The sequence below is a fragment of the Eublepharis macularius genome, chromosome 10 (assembly GCF_028583425.1).
Source record: "Eublepharis macularius isolate TG4126 chromosome 10, MPM_Emac_v1.0, whole genome shotgun sequence".
In the NCBI taxonomy this organism is placed as follows: domain Eukaryota; kingdom Metazoa; phylum Chordata; class Lepidosauria; order Squamata; family Eublepharidae; genus Eublepharis; species Eublepharis macularius.
This window is the reverse complement of record NC_072799.1, coordinates 39,871,492-39,898,734: the sequence shown is the minus strand read 5'-3', so window position 1 is coordinate 39,898,734 and position 27,243 is coordinate 39,871,492. Positions and strand designations below refer to the sequence as shown.

The 27,243-nt window shown below is 41.4% G+C and overlaps 1 protein-coding gene across 3 annotated transcripts in view; it reads right to left on the bottom strand.

Moving 5' to 3' along the window:
* Window positions 1-26,548, bottom strand: part of AFG2A (AFG2 AAA ATPase homolog A) — a 213,381-nt gene extending 186,833 nt beyond the window's left edge. For 2 of the 3 annotated variants that reach the window (XM_054989936.1, XM_054989938.1), the window contains exons 1-9: window positions 26,273-26,548; window positions 23,376-23,500; window positions 22,323-22,480; window positions 20,792-20,850; window positions 18,435-19,073; window positions 15,663-15,792; window positions 14,761-14,817; window positions 12,202-12,325; window positions 10,344-10,599 (exon numbers count right to left, since the gene is read on the bottom strand). In XM_054989936.1, the coding sequence (XP_054845911.1) occupies window positions 10,344-10,599; window positions 12,202-12,325; window positions 14,761-14,817; window positions 15,663-15,792; window positions 18,435-19,073; window positions 20,792-20,850; window positions 22,323-22,480; window positions 23,376-23,500; window positions 26,273-26,405 (1,681 nt within the window). In that variant the 5' untranslated portion in view covers window positions 26,406-26,548. The remainder of the gene's footprint in view (window positions 1-10,343; window positions 10,600-12,201; window positions 12,326-14,760; window positions 14,818-15,662; window positions 15,793-18,434; window positions 19,074-20,791; window positions 20,851-22,322; window positions 22,481-23,375; window positions 23,501-26,272) is intronic. The other variant, XM_054989937.1, reaches the window with a different exon arrangement.
* Between the last annotated feature and the right edge of the window lie 695 nt (window positions 26,549-27,243).

Genomic DNA, 27,243 nt, shown 5'->3' with positions numbered 1-27,243 from the left:
TTAAAACATCAAAAATCATAGAAAACATAATTCCAAGTCAGAATAAAACATTTAAAGATAAAATATCCCGGTAAGATAAACATAGTATAAAATACATAGCCGGAAAGGATCATGGCTTCTGATTAGCCGCTGGAGATTTGACTGGTTATGCAATTTTTTTAAAATGTTGCTTTGGCAGAAGTTGCTTCCACAGCACATGAATCTTCACTATGTGACTGAAGGTAAGCTATAGCAGCCATTTTGTGGCTGGCTCTGCCTCCTGCAGCAGTCATTTTGTGGCAGCCATCCTGTTGCTGTGCCCACCATCCTATGACAGAATTCCAAAAAGTGCTCAGAGGCTCAAAAAGGTTGGGGACCCCTGCCCTCGCCTCCTCACACCAGCATAAAAGCAGATCTAAATGGTCCTCCCTGTTTCATTTTTCCTTGTTCTCCTGTGACCAGGGTAGGAACAACTGCTGCCAGGTGGATTACTCATTTCTGATTCTTGCTGTAGGAGGAAGAGAGTTTGAAATGCTGCTGTGAAAGAAGACCCTTCAATGTGACAAAAGCGCAGCTAGGATTACACATTCAAATACACAATGCAGTCAGCAAAGTCAACTGCCTTAAGGTTCATTCTTTCCAGTAACCTACAGTGACTAAAGCCCCCTACGATTTTATGTCATTTAATGGGATTCTTGCCCCCCATGCATGGCAGCCAAGTGCAGAGAGATGGAGAAATCCTGTAGCATGACATCATACCATACATTTTGTTCCACTATACATGATCTGAGACAGAAGAGCTGGGGAGGTGGAACTGATTTTGAAAGCAGCCACCTGCCATAATGTCAAGTTTCAGGGAAGTGCTTCCCTGAACTATTCTGCCTACCGTCAACATGCAGAATACTTTGAAGGACTTGCAAGTATGAGCTTCTTTCAAAACATTCATGTTTTAGTAAAATCCTCTAATTTCACCATGGAACCTGCCTGGCATACAGCCCAAAACAGAGGGAGTACACAAGAAAACAAGCAGAAGGGAAAGCTGCTTCCCTTTTTAAACAGGTAGACTATTGCTTGTGATCCAAGGCTTAACAAGAAGTCTTAACTGTGTTGCCTATTGCATGTAAACACAGAACAAAAACTGGCAGGAACCAATTTTGAAAAGGGAAAAAAAGTAAATAGAAATGTCAGCCAAAATTCAAAGGAACACAGATCTAAACACATAATTGGATTAGTGTGTCTCTAATTAAATGCAACGTTTGAAAACAAAATGCTACAAATTAGTTACAGATATGCAGCACATAAAAACAAAATGGATGTTGGAAAAGAGTGTCCTCACAAGTTTAAGCTTCAGCAGGATGAACTTTGGGGTGTAAATCAGGTTAAAATCCTGGATACATATATAGAGAAAAATGCACAAGTAAATCTAAGACTAGACCTCTGCCAGTAGGCTTACAACTTTTTGCATGCAAGAGTCTGCATTTATTACGACACAGCAATCCTTTCAAAGTACAACTGCTCTTTAAACAGTTTCAAGTGGATAGTCATGTTAGTTTGCAATAGTAGATGTGGAGTGCGTCATCAAGTCACAGCCCACCCCATAGGATTTTTAGGCAGGAAATGTTCAGAGGTGGTTTGCAACTGCCTGCCTGCCTGCCTCTGCATACCAACCTTGAGCTTCTTTGAGTCCAGTAGCACCTTAAAGACCAACAAAATTTTCCAGGTCATATCGACTCACAGAAGCTTATAGCCTGGGAAGTTCTCTTGGTCCTTAAAGTGCTACTGGACTCAAGTTTTGTTCTATAACAAAACAAGCACTACATGTATTAGTGAAGTTAGTCTGACTTCTAAAATGCAAATATTAACTTCTATCTAAGTAACATACCTGTAGCCCCAAAATTCACGATGCTTAGATCCTACCCACAACCATATGGACCCGCCATTAAATCTGAGCCAACCACATGACCTTGATAGTGTGACCCACCAATTTTTTTTAAAAAAACACAGCTGAGTAGAATAGTATGACAAGTGCACCTGAGTCCCACCTATTAGGAATAAATAACTGGTGCCAAGTAACGGTCCCAATCTGAAGACACACCCACCCAGAACTTGTTTCAACTGAAAACAGCTTGAGAGTTGAAACTGTGAACTCTACACCTTGAGCTCTCCGGTGACAGAGTAGAAGAAAAATGTAACAGAATGGAATCCCTGAGTTTCAAATGCTGCATGGAGGGAAGGAGGGAACAGCTACTATACTCATGAAACCCATTCAAGCTAGTGAAGAGTTTATAGAATCCATGTTTTTAAACTTAAAGTGGCAATGCTAGGAATGGCTTTGAGCATGACAACTTAGATACTAGATAGTCACGTGTTTCTTCTTTTTACAGTTCAACAACTTAGAAAATGAAAGTTGACCCTTCTCTCTTGCAGTTTAATGCAATCTCCATGTTGGGAGAAGATGCACGTACACGGGGATGAAGTTCAAGTATCTATTTTGGACATTAAAAAAATAGGGTGAAAATACAAAGTCACCTGTTTAGCATACAAGCTGTCCCATTGAAACTTGCTCTAAGTTTGGTTTGCTGAGTTTAAGTTTGTTCTTTTAAGAGGGGGACACAAAAGAGGGATATTTTTCCTGAAGATGAGGAGGATAAGGTCAACAACATATTTCATCTTGTCTTACACATGTTCCCTCAAGTATCCACATCCAGATGTTGCTACTTCTACATTAAAGCAATCGCTCCAAACTAATGTTCTTAAAAAGAACCCACAAGCATGTGTGACAGCTTTGGTCAACAAAAGCAATTCTGCTTTGTATGCATATACAAAAGTAGTAGTAAAGACGTTAATTGCAAGGGGGCAGTAGGTTGTTCGCTTGATTTTAAAGGATCCAGTCAAAAGTTCAGAAATATTTAAGAGGATTTTGCCAGTATAAAAAAATTGTATAAATGATTACATAAGAACATAAGCAAAGCCATGTTGGATCAGGCCAGTGGCCCATCCAGTCCAACATTCTGTCACACACAGTGGCTAGAAATCCAGTGCCATCTAAAGGACTGTCAGTGAGGCCAGGACACCAGAAGCCCTCCCACTGCCTTCCTTCCAGCACCAAGACAACAGAGCACCACCTCCCCACAAAGAGAATACCATCTATCTCCTGTGGCTAATAGCCACTGATGGACCTCTGCTCCATATATTTGTCCAGTCCCCTCTTGAAGCTGGCAATGCTTGTAGCTGCCACCACCTCCTGTGGCAACGAATTCCATGTGTTTATCACCCTTTGTGTAAAGTAGTATTTTCTTCTTCTTAAGACACCAGGCAACTAGCAATGAAATTTATAAGATACTTAAGGATAATACAGAAGGAAAAAACAAGCAATTGTCATCTTCCCACCCCACTACGCAGTTCCTGAAAAACAGATCTGCAGAATCCAGCAATGCTTTTGCTTTCAAGTATACAGAAGTTCACAGTCTGGCTCAATGCCTGGAAGTTGTCCTATTAAACATTGTGAGATTTAAGTCTGTAGAGGATTGCTGTCTTGGTTAACTAATTTTTAACTAAGTTGCCAATTTAAACTATACAGCAACTAACTAGCATGACTTGTTGAAAGCTATTCTCAAAAACAGTGCAAATGAATCCATCCCTTCATATGGGTAAATGATTCAAATCAAACATGGAAAAGAATAGAAATTATTTCCAGGGGAAATAAAGACAAAACTGCTAACCACAAATATGGCTTGCGTTCCGAAACATCATCATCTTTGCATGCTCTTTAATTTACAATAACATGAGGAATACACAGCCGCTGGTTATACCATTTGGGTGGTGTATGTCCGGGGTTGGGCACCCCAAGCACCCTGGAATGGTCACAGCCCCCTAAAGGAAGGCCGGCAGCGGGCACAGGGAGGCCGGGGAAAGGGGCGGCGGAGGCAGCGGCAGGGGGAGAGGAGGAATCAGAGGGGGAAGACAGGCAGGGATGAAACACCCAAGCCCACCTAAAAGGACAAGAAACTCACGGGCCTGGCCAGAGCTCCGTGGAGAGGCTGGAGATGCGGGAAGCACCAGACCAAGCACAAGGGGAAAGCGGCACCCCCAATAGTTTGCCATGGGATATAAGAAAACTCTCAATCTGATAGCATTTAGGAGGGATTTCAAAATCTTATTTTAAAGACCTTTTTTCAATAGCTGAAAAGATTTTGGACTGGATTGATTAGTCTTTGGTTTATATAGTTGATCCCAAACTTGCTGTGACTGTGTTAGTGATCAGATTTTTAATGTGGTTTATATTTTAATGATGGGAGGGAAGGTAGCAAGATATAGCCCGATTTCGTCAGATCTTGGAAACTAAGCAGAGTCAGGACTTGGATGGGCATCCAGCAAGGAAAACTCTGCAGAGGAATAATAACGATCAATTTATATCCTGCCCTTCAGGTCAACTTAACACCCACTCAGACCAGTTTACAAAGTGTATTATTATTATCCTCATGACAATCACCCTGTGAGGTGGGTGGGGCTGAGAGAGCTCCGAGAAGCTATGACTGACCCAAGGTCATCCCAGCTGGCTTCAAGTGGAAGAGTGGGGAACCAAATCTAGTTCTCCAGATTAGAGTCCTGCCACTCTTAACCACTACACTAAACCAGCTCTACTCACTTGCCTTAGGTGTTGCCCTAAGTCGACTGCAACTTGACGGCACATACACACACACACACACTTTAATAACATATATTGTATACTGCTTTGAAATTGAATGGAAACGTTAGACATATATAACCAATAAATAAACAAGCAATAAATCAATAAAAAAGCAAACCCCCCAACCCTATGACATCTCCTTATTAGATACCACCTCCATAACTATGAGCACATGTTTTATTTAATTTCTACTTCACCTTTCCATCCAGAAGGAATGGAGCATACACATAATAAAATACAATTAATTTGGGGGTGCTTCTACATCCTCTAGAAACATTTAGAGGTAGCATCCCACTCAAACTCTAGTTCTCATTAAGTCCTTCTGGTTGTCCCAGCCCTTTTAATCCAGTCTCAATCCCACTGACTGCTTACATTGAAGTGTTTTTTATTCCTTCCCACCAGGGTTGTTGATCTTTTTATTGTTCCAAAACAGAAGGGAAAAACTGATTATTATTTTTTTAAAAAAAGCTGGTCAGCTAGTTGGACCAGATTATGAAATTCCATAAAATGCAAGGTGTCTAAATGGAGGGCATCTTTGCAAAACAAACCTAAACTGAGTTATACCAATCTAATCCCAGTGTTTTCAACTGATTTAGAAGAGGTGTGGCTCTATTTAGTATTGTACTATTAATGTTTTAAAATAGCAAGCTGAAGCAGTCAGAAAAGGAAAGTGTGGCAGAACAAAATGCACACCTTTTGTTCTCATCCTTCAATACTCCCCATTAAAAGCTCCCCCATCCCAAATTCAGAATGAATATTGAGAAATGGGTGTGAGATCTTATAGAAAGAAAAATATAACATACACTTACTGGTAAAGTTTGGAGTTTCAGAGCTGTGGTGATGAGGAATGGGAGTAAGTACACTTTTGGAAAGCTGTAACCTCAGAAGGTACATACATGGAACATGCATGACCACAGTTTTGTACTCTGGCCCATGCAAGCAAGGAAGTAATACAGTCAAATAGGATACCTTGCAGGTAAATGAATGGTTTTGTCTCAAAAAAAACTCCCAGTAGTTCAGAGCTTATGAACTGGGAATGAAAGTAATTCATGGGATGGATCTTCAGCTACTGAGAATGGGAGCCTCAGGAACAGAACAAGAAGCAACTGGAGGGGAACTCAGCAGAAACCATGTCTTTTCTCTCGTGCGCAGCTCTTCTGTGACTGGGGCAAGAGATTATATGGACAGTGGCAGGAGGATTTCTGACCATTCCTTCTTCTCAACGCAACATTTTCAATTCTGCTCTTGAGATCCTCCATCCTCAGAACAGATTTCAAGGGCCACAAAGATCACAGGTTGGGGAAAAGATTTATTTTGTGAACTTCTTCCACTCACAGCACTTACTAAGATCCATTTCAATACATCAGCACAATGTTACATTTTCCATGTCATAACTACCAAACAACCATTGTTTAAAACAAAACATTTATTATTCCTTTCCCCAATTTATTTAAGGGAAAAGGCATTTTTATCTGGATTCTGTAGTCAATGTTACTGTAAAGATAAGCACTGACATTTTCAAAACCAGTATTTCCTTTCCCTATAAACAAAACAGCCCTTCTCAAGTCCCAAAGAAATAAAGTTATATTTATATCCATCCTGCCTGAAACCTCTAGGCAGCCTTAGAAGGATAAGTTTATAATGAATTACTATATTTGGAAGCCTCTGTTGCTAAGCATCTTATAATATTCAAAACTGTTTATTCCATTCACATCCTCCCTGCCTAAATAAAGTTCCATACATTTTAACATTTTCTTTAAAAAAAATCCAGTGGTGATCTGTTTATTATAAACACTTCACAAAATAAAAGGCTCGCATACAGTTGATCAGAACAGCAGCAGGATCTTAAGAGAATACAGAGGTGTTACCATTCAGCAGTGGTAGACGCTGGATAGTAAAAGCCAGCTATGTGCTGAATTCTGAAAACCTTGCATGAGTACTTTTTAGATCGACTCACATTCAACAAGAAATGGTAGAAAGATAGAAAAATGATGGCTTGATTTACAAGTTTTCTCATAGTTCACAGAAAGACTGATGTAAATATAGCACTTTTTCCATTCTAACAATGTTACCTTGAACATACACACTTTCTTCTCTCTCTCTTTTTTGAAAAGGCCAAGCTTATAGATTAAAGACTCTGTTTCTATAAAAGAAGTCTGAAGACTTGGATCTTTTATTCACTATGACCACAGTTCTATGCACAAACCTGTCCTCTCTGATGCCAGACTACTTGTCCATCAAGGTCAGTATTGTTTACTGTGACTGGCAGTGGACCTCTGATAGATGCCTGTCACATCACCAGCTACCACCTAATCTCTTTAACTGGAGGTCGTGGGGATTGAACCTGGGACTTTCTGCATGCAAAGTGGACACACTACAACTGAGCCACAACTTCCTCTTCTATTTAAAAAAAGCCAAAAATATCCTGGTGGGTAATAAAAGGGGACTAAGGGACAAGGGAAAAAGTGTTACATGTCTCAACTGTGAGCACATTTCAGAGCAGTTTATAAGTACTAAATAAGTGCTTATTTAGAATAATGACACAAGGTTTCCTGTACTGGTTTTGAAAGTAAACTGAGGAAGATCTAAGGTATTTCTGCACATCAAATCTGCGTATAACATTTTTGTTGCACAAAGTCGATGCTTTACAGGAACAGCTCAGCTCTCCCAGTTAACTTAAGAAGCCCTACAATGGACGTATAGTGGTGTGCAGCATAACTTTACCTGCCGAAAGGCCATCTATGTATGTACCAAGGGTTATTGTTTTGTTTAGATAAAAAATAAGTAATAACCTTTAAACTAAACAATAATAGGTAGAACTCCTGACATCTTTTCAGACAAGCCTACTTTATTCTTTTTTTGGCAAAATAATATAAATCTTTAAAAACGAATCTGGAAAAAAAAGGTGACTGAAGAATAAATTAGATTTCAAAAAACAAGTATAAAATAGGATCTAAACAGAACTTACTATCAGTAATTTTAAAGATGTGGACATTGGGCTTGGTATTTTAAAGTTATGAAACGTGCCAGTTTTTAATCTATATATTTTTAAAATTAAATTCTATACTTTTTAAACTATAGATTGTTCAACTTGGCAGATAGTCCTTCTAGATACTTTTACACATATTGGAAAAAAGTTAGTTGTATAGGTGAAAACTCATCTTCCACCACTAGATGTCATCCAAATATAATAAGTGATTGCAGTGAATCTTCTTCATTTTAGGCACAAGATTCCATTACCATTCTGTTCTTCCGGCTACAGAATTCTGTACTACCTGGAAAGCAGGCATCCTCTTCAGCTGACAACATGCAATCCAGTATAAAGCTCTTTACACCCACCTTTCATTTCCAACCTAACTGCAGATTACTTACACTGATCCACATGCCCTGTAATTTCAAGAATTAATTCTAATGTGTACAAGAACCAGCAGAATGTACTCTTAAGGAGAATTCTAGGATTGAATAGGACTGTTATCCAAGTAAACAATTTTTTGTTGATTTCTTATCATTGAATACATATTACTAATACTACAACATTTCTGTTGTTTTGTTAATGGGATATTACTTACAACGGAACAAAAGCTGCTGCTTGCTCATTGTTCAAAAGAAAGGCCTTAAATACTCCATCCTTCCCAAACCAAAAAAGAACAAGTGTGCCTTACATAAAGCTCAGCAATTAAAATGGGGCTCCATTGATGGATTTGTTTTATGGTCTGCATTGAGCCTGCAGACTATTTTATCTATATCACTGTAGATAGACAGTGCTTTTTGTTTTAAGCTGCTTTTAGACCTTTATTGTTTCATTGTTTTGTGGTTTTACTGTTTTTATTTACTGGTTGTGCTTTTTAGTTATGAGCTGCCTCAAGCAAGTTCTAGAGAAGTGACTGCAAATTTGCTAAACAAATACTAAAGTTTAATTGATTAATCAGCTAATTCAGCTTCTCCTGGATCTATCTGCAGCCTTTGACACAGAAGACCATGCTATCTTATTGAGGCATTTGGAGACATAAAATTGGGTATCAAAGGATGTGGACTAGTTTAAATTGTTTCTCATGGAACAGACTCAAAGGGTTGCTGTCGGACGTCAGTTACCACCTATCTCCAAAGTGGGAATTATCTTGCAGTTTCACAGGGCTCAATCTTATCCTCATGTTATTGAACCTCTATGTAAAGCCTTTAGGAGAACTTATTTGTAGCTATGGAATTGGATGCTATCAATATGCGGAGGACATCCAACTCTATATCTTGCTATCCAAATCACCGCAGGATGCAGCAGAAACCTTGGGTCATTGCCTGACAGCTGCACTGAAATGGTTGAAAGCAAACAAACGGAAGTTGAGTCCAGACAACAGAAGTGATACTCATTGGGAAGAACATTGAAGGACATTGTACTCCCCACTTTCAATGGAGTTTGCCTGATCCTTGCGGTCTCAGTTAAGAGCCCAAGGATTATACTGAATACAGCACTACTACTAGAAAAGCAAGGCAGCTGCAAACAAATGCATTCAACGACCTCTGTCTAGTCTGGAAGATGGCCTCTACTTTGACATGGCTGATCTGGCCACCTAGATCCATGCCATGGGAACACTGAGACGTGACCACTGTACATAGGTCTCCCCTTTAAGCTAACTTGGGAGATTCCAGTTGGTGCAGAATACTGCAGCTTGGTTATTATAAAGAAGAATTAATATTACTCCCATTCTACAGTCACTCCACTGGCTACCTATCAGCTACCGAGTTCAGTTCAAGGCATTGGCTATCACATACAAAACTCTTCAGGGACTTGGTCTGACATATCTATGGGGCCGCCTCTCTCCCCATTTTCCACCACAGCAGTTTCACTCATGCGAATAGGGCCTTCGGTGCCACCTTGCACATGAGCAAAATCGACAGCTACTGGTTCACATGCATTCTCTGTGGTAGCTCCCACCTTATGGAACAGCCTATCTGAAGAGGTCAGGAAACCTCTCACTCTCCTGACTTTCCAAAACAATGCAAAACTTAATTATTCAAGAGGACTTTTTACTTAGAGAGGACTCTACTGTAAGAAAGTGAGCTCAAAAGAGCTGTATCAATAGAGAAGTAAGGACCATAGACTTGACTACTATGGGCTACTGTATTCTATCTCTGCTTCTCTGGGTATGATCCTACTTGGTAGTTCCATGTTGTTTAATGTATCAGTTTTAGAATTGCCTATGCTCTGTTTCAGCATTTCTCCACCTCCGTATTGGATTTCTGCTGGTTTTAAATCTTTGCAAATTTGCATTTTTTGGCAGTATCACATTAATTGAAATGTCCTTAAAACTAACTGAAGTAACTCATATTGTGTAATCTACCTTGAGTCTCAGTGAGAAAGGTGGAATATAAATATCATAAAATAAATAAAATTCTGGTAGTTTGTCTGTTAATCATTTGTAGCAAGAGGCAGAACAGACAACAATTCTCTCATTTGCCCAGTGTCAGATGTTTAAACCTGGAAAATTGAACTACAAAACTTTACAGCAATATTGTGACCCCTTCATAAGGACTGGTTCAGCCACCACACTATAACATGCAATATACTGAAACCCATATAATACAACCATGCACTCTTTAAAGTATGTAAACGCATTCAGACTAGATCAACTCACGAAGCAGGGGCATGGATGGCAACGTGAAGTGTGTTAAAGCTTACCAGATTCCTTGCATAATGCTGCTAGGTCAGCCCCTACATATCCATGGACACTGTCAGCCAACTGAATCAACTCTGCTGCCGATAATGAATGAGGAACCTTTTTAAGAAGTTTCTGGAGGATTTCTAGCCGGTCTTGAGCATTGGGAACACCAATTTCTATCTCCTTATCAAAACGTCCAGGTCTGCGCAGTGCTGGATCAAGGGCATGGGGCCGATTTGTGGCTCCAAGTACTATGAGTTGGCCTTCGTTGCCTTCCTAAATAATATAAAACAGATCCACTGTCAGTCAACACTCAAGCCAATGTGATAGAATAAATAGAGCACGGCCATTTGGATATGCAAGAACCAAGTTCAGATTCCCCTTCATCCATGATGCCTGCTGGCCTTAACATCAGAAATCCATCAGCAGTTCCACTGTGGTCTCCGCACCATGATAGTCACTTACTAGGTTTTTATAGGACTCCCATCTAAATTAACTAGAAGACTCCAACTAGTGCAAAACACTGCAGCGCAACTGTTATCAGGAGCGAGCAGGAGCATGAACATCACCCCATTCTGCAGTCACTCCTTTGGCTACCCATCAGATACCGTGCTCAGTTCAAGGTACTAGTTATAACTTATCACATACAAAACTCTTCATGGCCTTGGACTGGCATACCTACAAGACCACCTCCCTCCCTATGTTCCTCCATGTCAACTTTGCTCATCTGAACAGGGTCTTTGCAGGTGCTGCCCTGCACATGGGCAAAATCAACAACAGCCCGTACGCAGGCTCTCTCTATGGTGGCCCCTACCCTGTGGCAAGACCTGCCTGAAGAGATCAGGAGAGCCCCCACTCTCCTAGCTTTCCACAAACGATGCAAAACCAAATTATTCAAAAAGGCTTTTGTATAGTAGGGAGGAGGTCTTAGATGCTCCGCTTATGAATTAGGGACTATAGACTTCACTGCTATGTTGCCTTACATATTATCTGTTGCTTTAAATATGTGCTTCTATGTCAGCCCTAGAATTGCTTATGTTCTGTTTCTGCATTTCTTCAACTCTGTATTGGATTCTTGCTAATGTTATATCTTTGTAAACTTGTGTTAATTTGCCCTATGACATTGTTTATGCAATTGTCCTTGATACTGACTGTACTAATCTCAAACTGTGTAAACCACTTTGAGTCTCCGTAAGAAAGGCAGACCATAAATGACATAAATAAAATAAAATATTATCCCATACTTTCTCCTATATATACAGCAGTCATTTCAGCATTTGTTCCACAGCCTCCTGGAACGGCCATTGAAGAATCCAGTGTAGATCCATAGAATGTGGATCAAAAAACCAGTTTCCTCCAAAATATTTCGAGAGCTAGAATTATGTAGAGCTATTTCTTTTATTTATTATTTATTTTATTCGATTTATACCCCACCCTCCCCACAGATGGGCTCTTGAGTGTGCTACTTCAGTTTACTTACACTTTATCATAAATTCTAGGATGATGGATAGTAGAACAAAAGGAGGGGTTTCTAAATGGTCCACTGAGTATCACACTGATGTTCATAGAGTTCTGGCAGGTGAAAGGACAGTTGCAGCCAACAGCATTTGGGCACACAAACTATTTAAAAACCACAGTGTCCTTTATGACAGACAGTAATAAACAAGGATACAAAGAAGAATTAAATAACTTTTTGGGTACAGTTTCAATGAAAATATCAGGCTTTATTTCTGTGATATGGAAAGTCATCACCCTGATCCTCAAAAGCAGTGGTGCAGCAAGTCCATACAACAGTTTCTGCAAGAAGTCAAGCAGTACGATCACAATTATTTGATGTCACCCACAATGCAGTAATTCCATCAATATCCTTTTACTTACTGATCCAATGCCATCCATCAATGTTAACAATGAAGCTACAATTCTTTTCTCAACTTCATTCTGTGCCCCTTCTCGTTTTGGACAGAGGGCATCGATTTCGTCAATGAATATAATGGATGGTCGGCTGAAAAGGAAAGCATTCAAATTAATTTAGTTGTCAAGATGTACATATTAAGTCTATTAAAGTACGGATTCACTCACCAGCTGATTCAAAGTGAAATCCTATGCAGGTTTACACCCATCTAAGCCTATGGAAGTTAATGGTCTTAGAAGAGTACAATTCAGTTTAGGATTGCACTCTAAGTTATTCACTGACAAGGTTAATAAAGTTTTTAGGGTACTTTCTGTAAGTTAAAGTGGTGAAATTTGATCCAATTTCAGAAAAAGTCTCAGAGTCAAGTCTTTTTATATTATGGTCCCAAAACAGAAAACTCGAAGGTGTCAGGCACACAAGAAGCTAAAATCTGGAATATACAGTTCCAGAAACCTAATTATGAAAAGAGTACAGAGGGGGATGGTGCATGGCTGTCCCTCAAATAGAGCCAACTTAAAGTTTACTTATTAATGAGTCAGGTAAAATAAGCACATAAAAAGTCTTGGGCTATATTGATTTTCAACAAAGCTTGAAAGGAAGTAGAAATCTGCAATTTTACTTGAGCAGTTAGAATTCTGCCACTCTATAATCATACCCTTAATTTAGAAAAGGAGCAGATAGGATCAAGTATTTAGGGTTGCAGATGGATAACATCATTTACTAATTCAGCTATGAAAAGCTTTTCAACCCTCAACATATATATGTTTATGAATATGTATGCAAGATGACCAAAATAAAACACATCACATGATTCCATTATTATTTTGACTATACTGGTAACATAATAGGGACCAAGTCACACTACCATCTTGTCACTTGAAATTTTACAGCTGTCACCAAATTACTAGAGAACTCCATACAAATAATTCCTTGTACTAATGCTAACACCATGTAACTGTTTAGTCTATTCAAGTATATGGCTGTACAGCAGTGAGGTACATTTTGAACCAATTCACAAAAAAGCTTCAGGGATCTCCACTGCACAGTGATACAATGAGACTTTGTTCTACATCTGAAGCACAAGAAGCTTTGAGCTACATCTAAGCCTCCAAGGCTGAAATATATTTATTTATACTCTGCCTTTCTCACTGGGACTCAAGGTGGTTTATACAGAGTAAGTCATTACAGTCAACAGGATGGGACATCCAACAAACCATGGAATAGGATGGGGATTGCAAAACTCCAGGACCAAGAAGAAATCTGAAAGAGCTAAAACAAGACATACTTTCATGGACCTAAGTCCAACTGAACTGTGTGGTTAATTCTGAATAAATACAGATCAGTGCATAAATTCTTTCAGCTTACAAACACCGAGATGCTTGCAAAAATCAGTTGGAATCTACTAAAAAGCAAACCTGTGCTGCATCTGCATACTGTTGCAACTAGATTGAGTTGCCCACAATGGATAATCCAGTTGCAAACTATCTATTTGAAAGATTTCTGTGCCACTTCTCACTTGGGAACCTGTCCAATGCAGCTTACAAAACAAGTACGATAAAAACATTAAACATCAACATTAAATACACAGCCACAGCCTAAAACAGACAGCAAATGAGAGCTGCCATGCAAATAAGAGTGTATTATTCACTGATGTATGAATATACCCCTGGGCTCTTACCTAATCAGGCACAAACACCTGTTACATTGAGCCTTCTAAGTTTTCTAAGATGAGCCTAAAATATCCACACCGAAAACAGTGGGATTTAAGCATGTAAGGACAGCCCTGCTGCATTAGATCAAGAGTTTCTGGCAGTTGCCAAGCAGATGCTGCCTGGAAGCCCTCAAAGAGGGGATGAAGAAAACATTTTTTACCCCTCACAATCTGATATTCAAAGCCATATTGACTCTGGGAGGCTCCATGTAGCGATCCTGTTTAAAACACAATAGCCATCAACAAACTATCTTCCAAAAATTTGTGTAATCTTGCTTTTAAAAAGATACCTCAGATTCATCACACTGCATGATGATGGGTTCCATAAGTTAATTAGGCATTGACTGAAAAAGTACTTTTATTTCTTTTTCTTCATTTATATCTCACTTTCCCCCCCCCCCAATGGTGACCCAAAATGGCTTACATTATTTTTCTCTCCTCCATTTTACCTTCACAACAACCTGAGAGGTAGATTAGGCTAAGAGTGTGTGAGTGGCTCAAGGTCACCCAGCAAGCTTTCATGGCAGAGCGGAGAATTGAGCCTGGGTCACCCAGGTCCTAGTCCGTCACTCTAGCCACTACACCACACTGGCTCTCTGCCATCTGTCCTGAACCTTCAACGCATCAATGAAAGAGGGAGAAAAATTTCTTCCTTTTCACACCATTCATAAGCTTATAAATCCCTATCATAACCAGTGTATTCTTATAGGGGCCTCAGCATATGACCCAAGAACTTCATTGGCCTGTGTGTGAGTCTTAACCCACTGAACCACCTGGGATCTGAAGTAACTTCTCTGAGAAGACACAAGCATACCATAAAGCAGCTTCTGAAAATATGTGTCGTAATCTGGCTTCACTCTCTCCATAAAACCTGCAACAAAATCAAAAACAGGTGGAATCAGCATAGTTGTTAGTTTATTATACAGTCAAAAGACCTTTAAGATTCAAACATTAAAACAGAACGTAGCCGTTATTAAAATTTGACTACCAGAGTTATTTCTCCATCTAGGATCTTACTGCAATGGCTGCATTAAAAAATCATTGCCACTTGTCCAGTTATGTGTACATTCTCCCCAGCAAGGAACAAAATAACTAGCCGTTCTGAAGTGTGATGGTTAGCATTGGACTAAGTTTGGGGAGACGAGGGTTCAAATCCCCACTCTTCTATGAAATACAGTGGGGGACCATGGGTCAATCTCCACCTAACATACCTCAGAAGGTGGTTGTTGTGTGGATAAAATGGATGAACTCCTTGGAATGGACAATAAGATAGAGTGTTATTACTACGTAATAACAGGCTGACATATATCCAGGCAATCCTCCAAACTGGGACATACACAAACTACTGCATAAATTTTCTTATAAGAAATCATTAGTAACTCCTTTAATTCCATTTACAGAAGTAAAAGTGACCTATTTCCAGGCTGTTCTGCTGCAGACCAATACAGCTACTTACCTAAAACTATTTCCAGGCAAGATTCAAAGATCACTTTGTTGCTCTTAAGCAATCTCATTAGAATCAGCATTATTTTATTTATTACATTTATATTCCACCCTCCCCGCAAATGGGCTCAGAGCAGCTCATAAAATACAAAGTTAAAACACCATAAAAATACAAAAATCAAGTTACAAATAATCCAAAATCTAACAAGTGCAGTTGGGAGTATAACGGTAGCAATAACACAACAGATATAAATACAATTAGGCAGTCCTTACTTGCTTATAATTTCAGGACCATTAATTGTAGTGACATGAGCTCCAACTTCATTTGCGACTGCTCTGGCAATCATCGTCTTCCCAGTACCTGGGGGGCCATACAGTAGTACTCCTCTAGGTGGAGGGATTCCTTGACAGAGACAGAAATAGAGAGGAAGAGTTCATGTTTGCAACAGCACTGCATGCTACAGAAAAGGCTTTATGGACTGGCTGAAGCATCTTCTTTAAAAAAAAATTAGCATCAGTACAACAGGCAACTACATAGTTCACAGAACGAATAATTTCATAGCATTATCTTTAAATTTGTTAACTAAATCTGCAATATTTCAAGGAATGGGGTAATTGCCTAAAGTATTTTTATTACTGACATTTTTTTAAAAGCACTTTGCTTATTTTTACCTACTTTTTTGAACTGCAAAAATCAGTTCCTGCTAAACTGTAATGTGCTTTATGTCTTTACTATATTTTTATAAATATATTTGGTTCTTTGGTGTACTGCTAACACGGTCTTTCAAATATTGATTCAAATCTCTAAGGCTGCAGCTTTATACAAGCACACTCAGGCGTAACATCCATTGCATACAGTGAATCAAGTTACATGCACTGGACTGGTTTAATAAAGATTTTAAAATTTTGCTCCGTTTCATAAAAATCAGGCCAAAGCTAAACATTTCAAAGTTCACTTATTTCAATGGGAGAACCTCAAATGTGTGTTTCATTCTCCTGCTGAAACCAACAAGGCTTAAAAATGCTTAATGTTGCCTGAGTTATGCCATCTTCTAATTGAAAGAAACTTGAGAACCTCAAGGAACAAATTATTCCAAATCACAAAAGAAATCAATAGTCTGAACCGTAGCCCTCTCAGTCATTAATAATATGATGTTGTACAGTACAAAATTTCTTGTCACTAAATATTCCATCAGTATGACTGTCACAGTGATATCCAAGATACCATGTGATTAAATTGTCTATGTGAAACCCCGTCCACATGGTTAGAGCTGAACATAAGAAGAAGCAGGGGGGGATACAGAAGGGATGTACCTGGAGCAGTGGAGTAGCTATCAGTGGAACCCTTTTGTATTAAATAGTGGATACCAGATAGATTCCACCTTCCACTGTCTTTCCCCTGAGGAAGAACACTAGCTCAAAATGTAGGATGTTTAATTCTCCCAAAACAGCTGACACTGGGGGAAAATGTGTTGAAGAAGCAGCTGAGAACTTGAGGACATTTCATTTATAATGAAGGGTGCAACACAACCCTGGTACAGCAAGATAATTAAGATGCTGACTAGACATGGGCACGAACAAAAAAAAACCCCGAACCACATGATTCATGGTTCGTAGCATTCCACGAACTTCCAACCTTTTCCTGGTTCGTGAGGCTGTCATTTCACAGACCCTACGCTGGAACCGGCGCGGGGTCTGTGAAACCGACAGCCCCTTTCTCCTGCCGCTCTGGCATCAAGAGAAAGAGGCTGTCAGTTTCACAGACCCCGCACTGGAACTAGTGTGGAGTCTGTAAAACTGACAGCCTCTTTTCCCGCTGCCCGGGCTGTCAGTTTTAGAGACCCTGGGTCTGTGATGAAACTGACAGCCCAGGCAGCAGGAAAAAAGGCTGTCACTTTTACAGGTTCCAGCGCAGGGTCTGTGAAACTGACAGCCTCTTTTCCTGCTGCCTGGGATGTCAAGTTTTACAGACCCTGCACTGTTCCAGCATGGGGGCTGTGAAATGACAGCCTCTTTCTCCTGCTGCTCTGGCAGCCGAGGCAGCAGGAAAAGAGGCTGTCAGTTTCACATACCCCACACCAGTTCCAGCGTGGGATCTGTGAAAGGACAGGCTCTTCCTCCTGCTTCCTAAGCTGCCTGAGCAGCAGGAGAAAGAGGCTGTGAAACTCCAAACAGGCCACAGAACGGCTGGAAAAATTCGTTTGTTCTGTAAACACGCGTTCCCACGGAACACGTGTTTCAGGGCAAACAAACCAGCCATTCCATACGGAATGTTGTTCCATGGTTCGTTTCGGGCCCATCTCTAATGCTGACATGTACACATCACTGCATTTCTTTAAAAAATAAACTTACATCCACACAAGGCAACACATTGATAAAATTAAAGCCAGAGAATAAACACACTGTAAAATTTAGCATAGATCACCATGTACACACAAGAATGCACACATGAAGCTGCCTTATTCTGTTCAGACCACTGGTTTACCAAGGTCTGCTTTGACTGGCAGTAGCAGCATCTCAGGAAGAAGTCTTTCATATCATCTAATTATCACTTGATCGATGGTTGTTGTGGGTTTTCCGGGCTGTATTGCCATGGTCTTGGCATTGTAGTTTCTGACGTTTCGCCAGCAGCTGTGGCTGGCATCTTCAGAAGTGTAGCACCAAAAGACAGAGTGTCACTGAGAGAACTCTGTCTTTTGGTGCTACACCTCTGAAGATGCCAGCCACAGCTGCTGGCGAAACGTCAGGAACTACAATGCCAAGACCACGGCAATACAGCCCGGAAAACCCCCAACAACCATCGTTCTCCGGCCGTGAAAGCCTTCGACAATATATCACTTGATCCTTTTAACTGAACATGGTAGGAATGGAATGTGGGGCCTGTGTGCTCTACTAAGCCACAGCACCTCCCAAATAATACAAACAAGAAGAAACAGACTACTGGGAAAGAACTTAAATTAGGCCTTACTCTTAACTGAGGAAATAATTTAAGCAAATGAACAATAGTAATCTGTAACTGAGAGATCCATTTGAGAGACATCCTACCATAACTTCGGAACAGGTCAGGTTTCTTCAAGGGAAGTTCAATCATTTCTCTTATCGTTTTCAGCTGGTTACCAAGTCCACCTATTGAATCATAGGTCACTTTTGGCGCAGCATTACATTCTTCCATCACTTTAGTCCGAGAGTCAATGAAATCAATCCTAGTCCTTGAAGAAATGAAGTAAAAAGTATCAGAGTTCAGTGGCGCTCCTTCTCTACCAGTCTGCAGTACTGCTGTATCTGTCAAGAATTGCTCACTTAATGTTGCTGATGCAGAATGAGAAACAGAGGCGGTGGCAGCATAACTGAATGAGTCTCTCTCTTCTACGTTTTCACTGCATGCCACAGTTTCTAAGGAATCATCAACCGATGTATTATGATCAAGTTGCTTACATGGGGTGCTGGTGGAGGCTCCGTCACTGTCTCCAAGGGCTAGTTTGCCAAGTTGCATAGATAAGTCTAAATTGCTGGAGTCAAAATCAGACTTCTCCACTGACGATTCCAGTGTCTGCTTAAAAATGGAGCCATCTTGCATCTTAAGCAGAACCCCATCTGTTCCTTTTACCCTTGCGATCATGAGGTTGCAACATCTGCCGTAGAAAATTACTTGCAGGACGTTGCCTGGTAAAATAATCTTTCCATCTGTAAGAAAGAAAAAAAAAAGCATAAAGGTTTTTTTTTAATCTAGTCAAATGCTTCTGGCAGTCCCTTCTTAAAATATTAACATATACAGTTATTCTTTGTAAATGAAAGTTAGACAAGGAAAAACACTGTGCACCTCACTTTAGATTCTACCAAGAAAGGAGATTTTGAGGGTAAATCATTCTGCAGAGAACACTGCATCAGAACACTATGGACGCCAGCGGAACACTGTGGGGTCCCAGGCACCCCAATTAATTTCATTTTTCCCCACCTCATCCTGGCTTACATGCCATGGTGATGGGCAGCATCGAGAATGGGAATTATGGGGTGCATGAAAGAAAATACTTGCTGTTATAATGAGGAAATGCAGGAGTCCCTGGCCCCAGATAAATCACTCACTAGCCTGGGAACCAAGCAGTAAAATCCCTGGATTTCAGATGAGATGGTTCCCCTTTAGGCAGATACATGGGGAGGACAGTGATAGCCATTTGGCCACCTGCCAGGAAAAGAGATCGCTTTTTGGATATCCTGAGTTAGAGCCATAAAAAAAAATCAAGGACAAGCTCCTGGTTATTATTGAGTAAAGGTGGGAAAGGTGAGGACTCGGCCTCCATTTCAAGGTACGTCGAAGAAGAACTCTCGCAGCTGAGACAGAAAGAGTGTAAAAGTTTAGAACAGTCTGCAAAAAGTGCACAAGCCAAAATCCAAGTAATGAGGAGAAATGGAGAGAAGTCTCCTCCACCCAGCCTGTGTTTCAAAGTTCCATCTATGCTTCTGTCCATTCTCTGAAAGGAACGTTAAGGTCTAACCAGTGACTCATACAATCTAGTTAGCCCAATGCTTTTGTTTCTTTTTATTAGTTTCTGTAAAACTTCTGCTAATGTTCTGATACTCTTTACCTGTACATCTATGATTCTAGAAAACAGATGTATGACAGTGAATAAAGATACAGCAGACCGGGGGGGGGGGGGGGGGGATGACACTGCTTGCGGTCTTCTAAACGTAGAAACTCAGCTGTTGAATTGTGAAGCTTACATCTCTACTTTTCTATTATTTTAGATTACCAATGAACTAGAGTATTAATTCTTCATAGAGTCCTGAACTTCCCACCTCACATATAGAATCTGTCTTATATTAAGTGAGATTTGCAGGGTGGGGTGGGGTGGGGTGGGGGTGTTTTTTTATTTTAAATTTTTTATTGCTTTTACTATAATATACATAACAGATAACAGTAAAAAAGTAAAACAATTAAATCCTTATGATTTCCAGTTAGATAAGTCAAATATCATGTACAAAAACTGATCACAACACAATAAAATCGTTAAAATATAATCTGACTCTGTTCCTTATTACAATGTTATGTTACTCAATTATATTTTGTGTTACTTTACCGAGTCTCTCACTGATTTAAAATAGTATAAAGTAGATTTTTGGGAAGTTGTAGATTATTTTCAGTTATATACTCAAAAAATGGATATTTTGTCATAAAGTCAGTTTCTTTCGGATAATGTTCTGCTTGATATAGTCTATTGTGAATTTTTAATTGTATATAATGATCCCAAACTTTCGCCAACCAGCTATCAATTGATGAGAGGGGGGGATTGTTGATATAACACACACACAGGTGACAGTATTTAATTCTGAGATTTTTTAAGAAATGTGAAGTAACTGTTAAAAGAGCATATTGTACAGAAAGGCAAATAAACTTAAGTCCATACCTAGATTTCTCAGAATACTGAGACATAATTCTTCAGCATTAAGACAGGCATCTTTATCCCTGGAAACATGAGAAATTACACCTTTACAACATGACACTGTAGCCTTCATAATTATAATCCTAAACTGACTCACATGACCAACAAAATGTTATATTTGTTTCCAAAACTGTCAATCATATGCAGCCTGACATATAATAGTGTGTTAATCTACTGCATATGTACATGAACTTGAAACATTTATAGACTAATCTAATGTACTACTTTCCTTTCCATAGATCTTGGAAAATGCTATCCGCATGTATATTAAAGCTATTTCTGAATGCCTGTTTCATGCACAACTGACCAGATAATAAAATTTATTACTTTTGCAGCAGTTCAACAAAATAAGAGGCACAAAATCACAATGGCCTTTGAGCAACTCTCTCACTGCACTGTAACTCCACAGCACACTGGAGTCTACAATTTGGATTAAAACTGAACACAAAAGTCATGGTCCTCACAGGTGCCACATGTACTTAACTAGCAATCTGACACTTGAATTTTTCCCTTTGAGAAGTTCTCAGAGCCTTCAAATAAAATTAGAACAACAGAGGGCACTCTCAGCTCAGTAATAGTGTTTTCAAATCTATTCTTTGATTATGAGGAAACAAGTGAATTAGTCTGGAAGTTTAAGATAAATTCCAAGTCATCGTGCAACACAGTGCCTCAAATCTTGCTAATGTTATTGCCGGCCATTTCCACACACGTTGAATAATGCACTTTCAATGCACTTTAGCAATCCTTTGGAAGTGGATTTTTTGTTCCACGCATAGGCTGTTTCCACATGCTGTTAAAGAGACGGGCTACTTACTCAACGCTGGCATTTTTTTTCACAGATTCCAGATGCCTCCAATTTCAAAGCAGAAGCAGGCAGTTTGTCTTTCGTCTGATCAGCGTCCTTGACCCGGCACAGGAAAGAGCAGGAAATCTCGGTCTCAGAAAAGATGCTGATCAGACAAAAGACAAACTGCCTACTTCTGCTTTGAAATCAGAGGCATCTGGAATCTGTGGAAAAAAAAACGCCAGCATTGAGTAAGTAGCCCGTCTCTTTAACAGCATGTGGAAACAGCCATGGAAAAGCAGTTCCAAATGTTCACTAAAGAGTATGGAAAGTGGATTATCCAATGTATGTGAAAGCAGCTGCCTTCTTCATCTCAGACATCTCAGTCAGGGCAACTGCAACTCTTCAAATGCAATCCTTGGGCTGTTCCTGCTGTACCTGTCTTCTAAACCTATCTGAGCATTTTTCTTTCATTTATTTCCATCTGCTCCCAAGCCCTGAGTATGATTTTCTACATGTACAGCCAGACTATCCGATTGCCAGAATAAATGCCATTTCCTACACTTTCTATCCTGAGCGAAAATTTGATGTGACTGGCATGTGCAATACCACTGCTTCAACATGCAGGAAGCTACGGTCCTTAAAATCATTACATATAATAAAACAAACCTCTTGTTCACCATACACCTCAATTCAGATAGATCAACATACCTCAGCTTTATCCCTACTTCCTCTGCCTGCACCACAGCACCAGTCACAGGCTGGGCAATGACTGTATCACCAGGTACCACTCTCAGATTCTTCTGTGTTACTCCACTTAGGCCAATCTTTCCACCTGGAAAGCCTGCAACCGGCCATGCAGTGCAAACCTATTCAATACACCATAAAAATACAGTAAGAAATGAGCAGATCTTGAATTCCCCCTCAGAGGAAAAACACCCACGTAAAACACATTTACAAAGAGTCCACGTTTTACCCAGGCAATGCATTCTGTAAGACCAGAAGCCCTCCAAATGGCAGAGACCTGGATTTATTGTCTCTTGCTGTGTCAGTCTAAACAACCACTCAGGCTGCCTAACCAATCACTAATGCTTCATTTTCTGGACAAGGAAGAAAAGATGTGGCAGCTGCAGCAAGAGAGACAGCTGACAAGAAGTAGAGAGAAACAGCAGATATGTTTGTATTAATTTACTTCATTTATATTCTGTTTTTCTCTGCAATACGGGACTCAGAGTAGCTTAGAATATGGATCTCTGCTCCTCTATTTTCTCACAACTGCCCTGTGAGGTAGGTGAGAAAATGCAGCACCCAGCAAATTACCATGGAAAGAGTGAGGATTCTAACCTGGATCTCCCAGGATTGTAGTCTGACACTTTATCCGCTCTACCATGCTGACTCTCAAGAACTCCCGAAGAGAAAGGTTAAGTGGCAGGTCTGGAAAAGGGATGGAACCAAGATTGACAGAATAATGGGGGGAGCTCTCCCTTCACTGTGAAATGCACTGGCTTTCTTTCTCATTTAAAGAAAACTCAAGCATATTTTTTCATATGAGGGGGAAAAAAACAGAAGCTGCATGAATGTCCATATTCTATACTACAAAAGCGAACTATAACTGAGTACCATGTAAAAATAGCATCATCTAAAATCCCCCACACTGGCCTGTGCCACGTCAGAAAGAGCAAGACTGAAAACTCTTCAATGTGTTCAGTAAGCGCACATTTATTGCCCTCCCTCCACCACCTATTTGTTAAAAAATAGTATCACCTCTTGTTTCCCATTTTTACCAGTAAGCAAGACTGGTCGCCCGATGCATATATTTGCTGCTTTCATGCTGCCGAGGGCCAGCTGCACAAGAGATCTTCTGTACGCTTTAGGAACTTTGTCATCTGCTAAACAGAAAGAAAAGCAGACATTTTTCTAGTACATTGATTACTTCCATGGACCATATTTTTTAAGCAATGCATTTTGCCAAGGGAAAAAGCATTTCATTAACAATAAAGAATATCATGCTTCAGAAATTAGTGTGTCTAAATTAGTGTCAAAAACTTCGTGTGTTTCTGACCGTGGTAATCTACTATAGCAAGACGCACTACTGCATGAGCTGGGAATAGGTTATGGAAGAGGCATGGCTGTCCTTCCCAAATGGTTCCATCCCTCTAGACCAACTGTGGAAACAATGGGACAGGATCATCTGGAAACAGCCATGCTAGCACCACAGACTGGAGTGGGGGCGGGTATAGCATTGGCATTGTTCTTACTGCATAATCCCATCCATCTCCTTTGGTTTCTCTGTTCTTGCATTATCAGAGGTCATTCAGTGGAATTAGAGGAGTGACAATCATTTTGCTTCTGGTCCCCTAAGGACAGAATGGCCACAATGAACGTATGAAGTGATCTTATACTATATCATCAAGGGGGTGGGACCCTGGCTCAGCAATCGAGCATCTTCTTCACCTGCAGAAGGCTCCAGTTCAGTCCCCATCTCCAGTTAGAAGACGCAGACTATAGGAAAGACTTCTACTTGAGACTCTGGAGGGCCTATTTGAGTAGACAGCAGTTTGACCAGCTGTATGGCTTAGTATAAATACACTTCAAGCATTCACTGAACCATCTAACTCAGGGTCCCCAATTATTTTCAGCCACAAAATGGCTGCTGCAGGAGGCAGAGCTACACAGCATAAGTGCGGGGAGGAGCCATTTTAAAAATATAATGGGAAAGTGGAATGAAAATAAAACCAACAGTGCTGCTGAAATAACATTATTTTAAGCCCCACAGCCAACTGGATCTCTAGTGATCAATCAGAAGGCCTGCTGGGCAACAGCCTCACCCACTTTATAAAGATACTTGGTGGGCACCAGGAAAGGTGTCTGTGGGTGTGGTGGTGTCTAGAGATGGGCACGATCCGCATTACGATCCAAAAAAACCCACGATAATGGTGATCACGCGATCGTGACTCAGCGAATCATGATCGGCCACGGCCAACGATCCAGCGATAGGGAGGGGGGCTGGATCGTGCTCGGATCGGGAAGCCAGACACTCAGGTGCCAGTAATCTATTCCCAGGGCAACGGAGCCAGGGGAATGCCTGAGCTGTGTTTCCCCTCCTTCTGTCGCCCTGGAAACCCGAATGGAAGCCAAGCTTTCCTTGATCAGCAGGGCTTCCTTCCAACCATGGAGCAGCAAAGCAGTCACCAGTTGGGAGAAGACACCCAGGGGAGGGAGGGGGAAGGAGGTGTTCTGTAGCCATGGGCACTCCAATCTCATCCCTGCAAACCCTGATAGGCAGCTCTGACGGCCAAACACAGAAGGCCAAACACAAACACAGATGCCGCCGGCATCACCCACCGTTATTTTCTCACCAGCGCGCTCCCTTTTGGCCTGGCGGGCAGGCACATGGGGGGTGCCGCCGGCGAGCGGCCAGACCCCCTGCCCCCTGAGGGGAGGCAGCTCGTCGCTGTCTCCCCGTGCCCGGTGGCCGCCGCCAACACTCACCTTCCCACATAGCTGGGAATAGCAGCGCGCCCCACTTTGGCCTCCACAATCCACGGATCAGAAACGGGAGATGATCGGTGTGGATCGTTTAGTCAGGATCGTCACCGGCACCGATCCACGATCAGCTGGATCGGCAATTTTTTTTGGATCGTGCCCATCTCTAGTGGTGTCCACACTGGGGACCCCTGATCTAGCTCTACTGTGTCTATCTCATCTAAACAGTACTGGATTTATCAGCGCGTGCACACATGCTGCGTTACTGTGAAAAAATAAGGTCCGTCAACCCTTTTCTTTGCATGAATAAGCAGATCCATACGTAAGTGAAATGAAGATTATTATGGTCAGCTCTAAATTAGAAAGTGTTGCCTTCTTCTCCTCACCACAGCCCCAATACATTCATATTTACTTCTCGATATGATTAAAGAGCTCAAGAGGTATGATAAAAGTTCATCTTCGCTTATTTCTCTCAGAGGTAATGATCTGTGATCCACATCTGACTGGGCTCTGCATTTCATTGGGAATGCCCTCTCATTGCACTGTCTGTTTTGCAACTGTGCAGGCTTTTTCTGCGGTACAGACAATGCTTTGGAATAGCTTACTAGAGCAAGCATAGAGTACCTTCACTAGCCACATTCAGGAAGGTGCACATGACAATTTAATTTCAAAGGCCATTTGGTAAAGGATAAATTGTTTTGATAGAATAGGCTGTGACTGTCGTATTGATTTACTGACTTGTGTTTTACATAATTGTTTTTACATACTGATTTACAGTCATATTGTTTTTACGTTTACAACTTGTTGCTTTGTTATCTAGAACGCCCAAAGAAATGAAGTGGAATGTAAAACATTTTTCAACTTTTAAATAATATTCTCTGCTCACATCAGAGTGGATGGCATGCCAACACCTTGTTGTTTTCAATTTGCCTACATGTATCTAGATTATGGTTCCCAAATACACGCACACATAACTGGAATAGGAGCTACAATGCCGATCCTTTTAGCTCCAGTTCTTAAGTGTTTTCTGAGCATTTAGGCTAACCACGTGTGAGCACCATCAAGCTTACCGATGCGCTCACGCTCAAGCTCAGCCGAGCCTACTTCTGCGGCTTGTCAGCGGGGACTCGACCCCCTTCCCAGCGAAGCGTCTTAGCGCTCCCGGAACTCCTCACCTTTCTCCTGGAAGTCTGCGGCAGCCAGACTCAGCGAGGCGGGATCCACCGGGAGGTCCTGGGACGAAGCGAGCGGCGACGCGCTCTCGGGAGGAGGCCGCCCCTTGCTTTTCCTTCGGGAGCCGGAAGCCATCCTCGCCGAGCTGACGGCAGGGAGGCCGAGGCGGCACCGCCACGTGCCGGAGCCGGGAGCGCCGAAGGCGAAAGCGGAGCGAGCGCCACCCGAAGAGGAGCAGCGTATCGCGGACCCCCTTCACTTCCGATCCCGACGCAGCGCTTGGCCCTCTCTATAGGCGTGGCAGCCCACATACGAGAAAGCTGTGCGAGAGAGCAACGCGTACTCTCGGTGGAACGGAGTTAAAGCACATCCTCCCTTTTGGGTTACCAGCTCCAGGTCGAGAAATTCCTGGAGATTTGAGGGTGCAGCCTGGGGAGGGACCTCAGCGGGGTATAATCCCACATAATCCACTTTCCAAGGCAGCCATTTTCTCCAGGGGAACCGGTCTCCGTCATCTGATCAGTTGTCATTCCGGGAGATCTCAAGCTACCGCCTGGAGGATGGCAATCTTACCTACCCGCCTACTCCCCCCACCCACCCCACAAAAAAGCTCAGACATGTCAGGGTGTCCTTTTGGGTCTTATGAGGATCGCACCTACGATCGCAACCAGAATCCTCTGCAAAACGCTTGAGACTGTGTTCCCTCAGCGGGCAGAGGCCTTGCCTCCACAATCCTCCACTGGTGCAACTGATGTAAAACGGAATTGCTTATCTCTTAGCTCCCTAAATACGAAGTACGCGGCCGTTTCCACAGAAACGTCAAGACCTAGCTCGCAGGACCCAGAGAAACCCGAAGTGTAGTCTTCTCTCGCTCTAATCTCCCCGCCCTAGTCTCTAGGAAGCTGTGCCTCTCTACCCCTTCGCCTCTATGACAGAGGTTGACGGATGTCTCGTTATACCGGAAGCGTCTGTG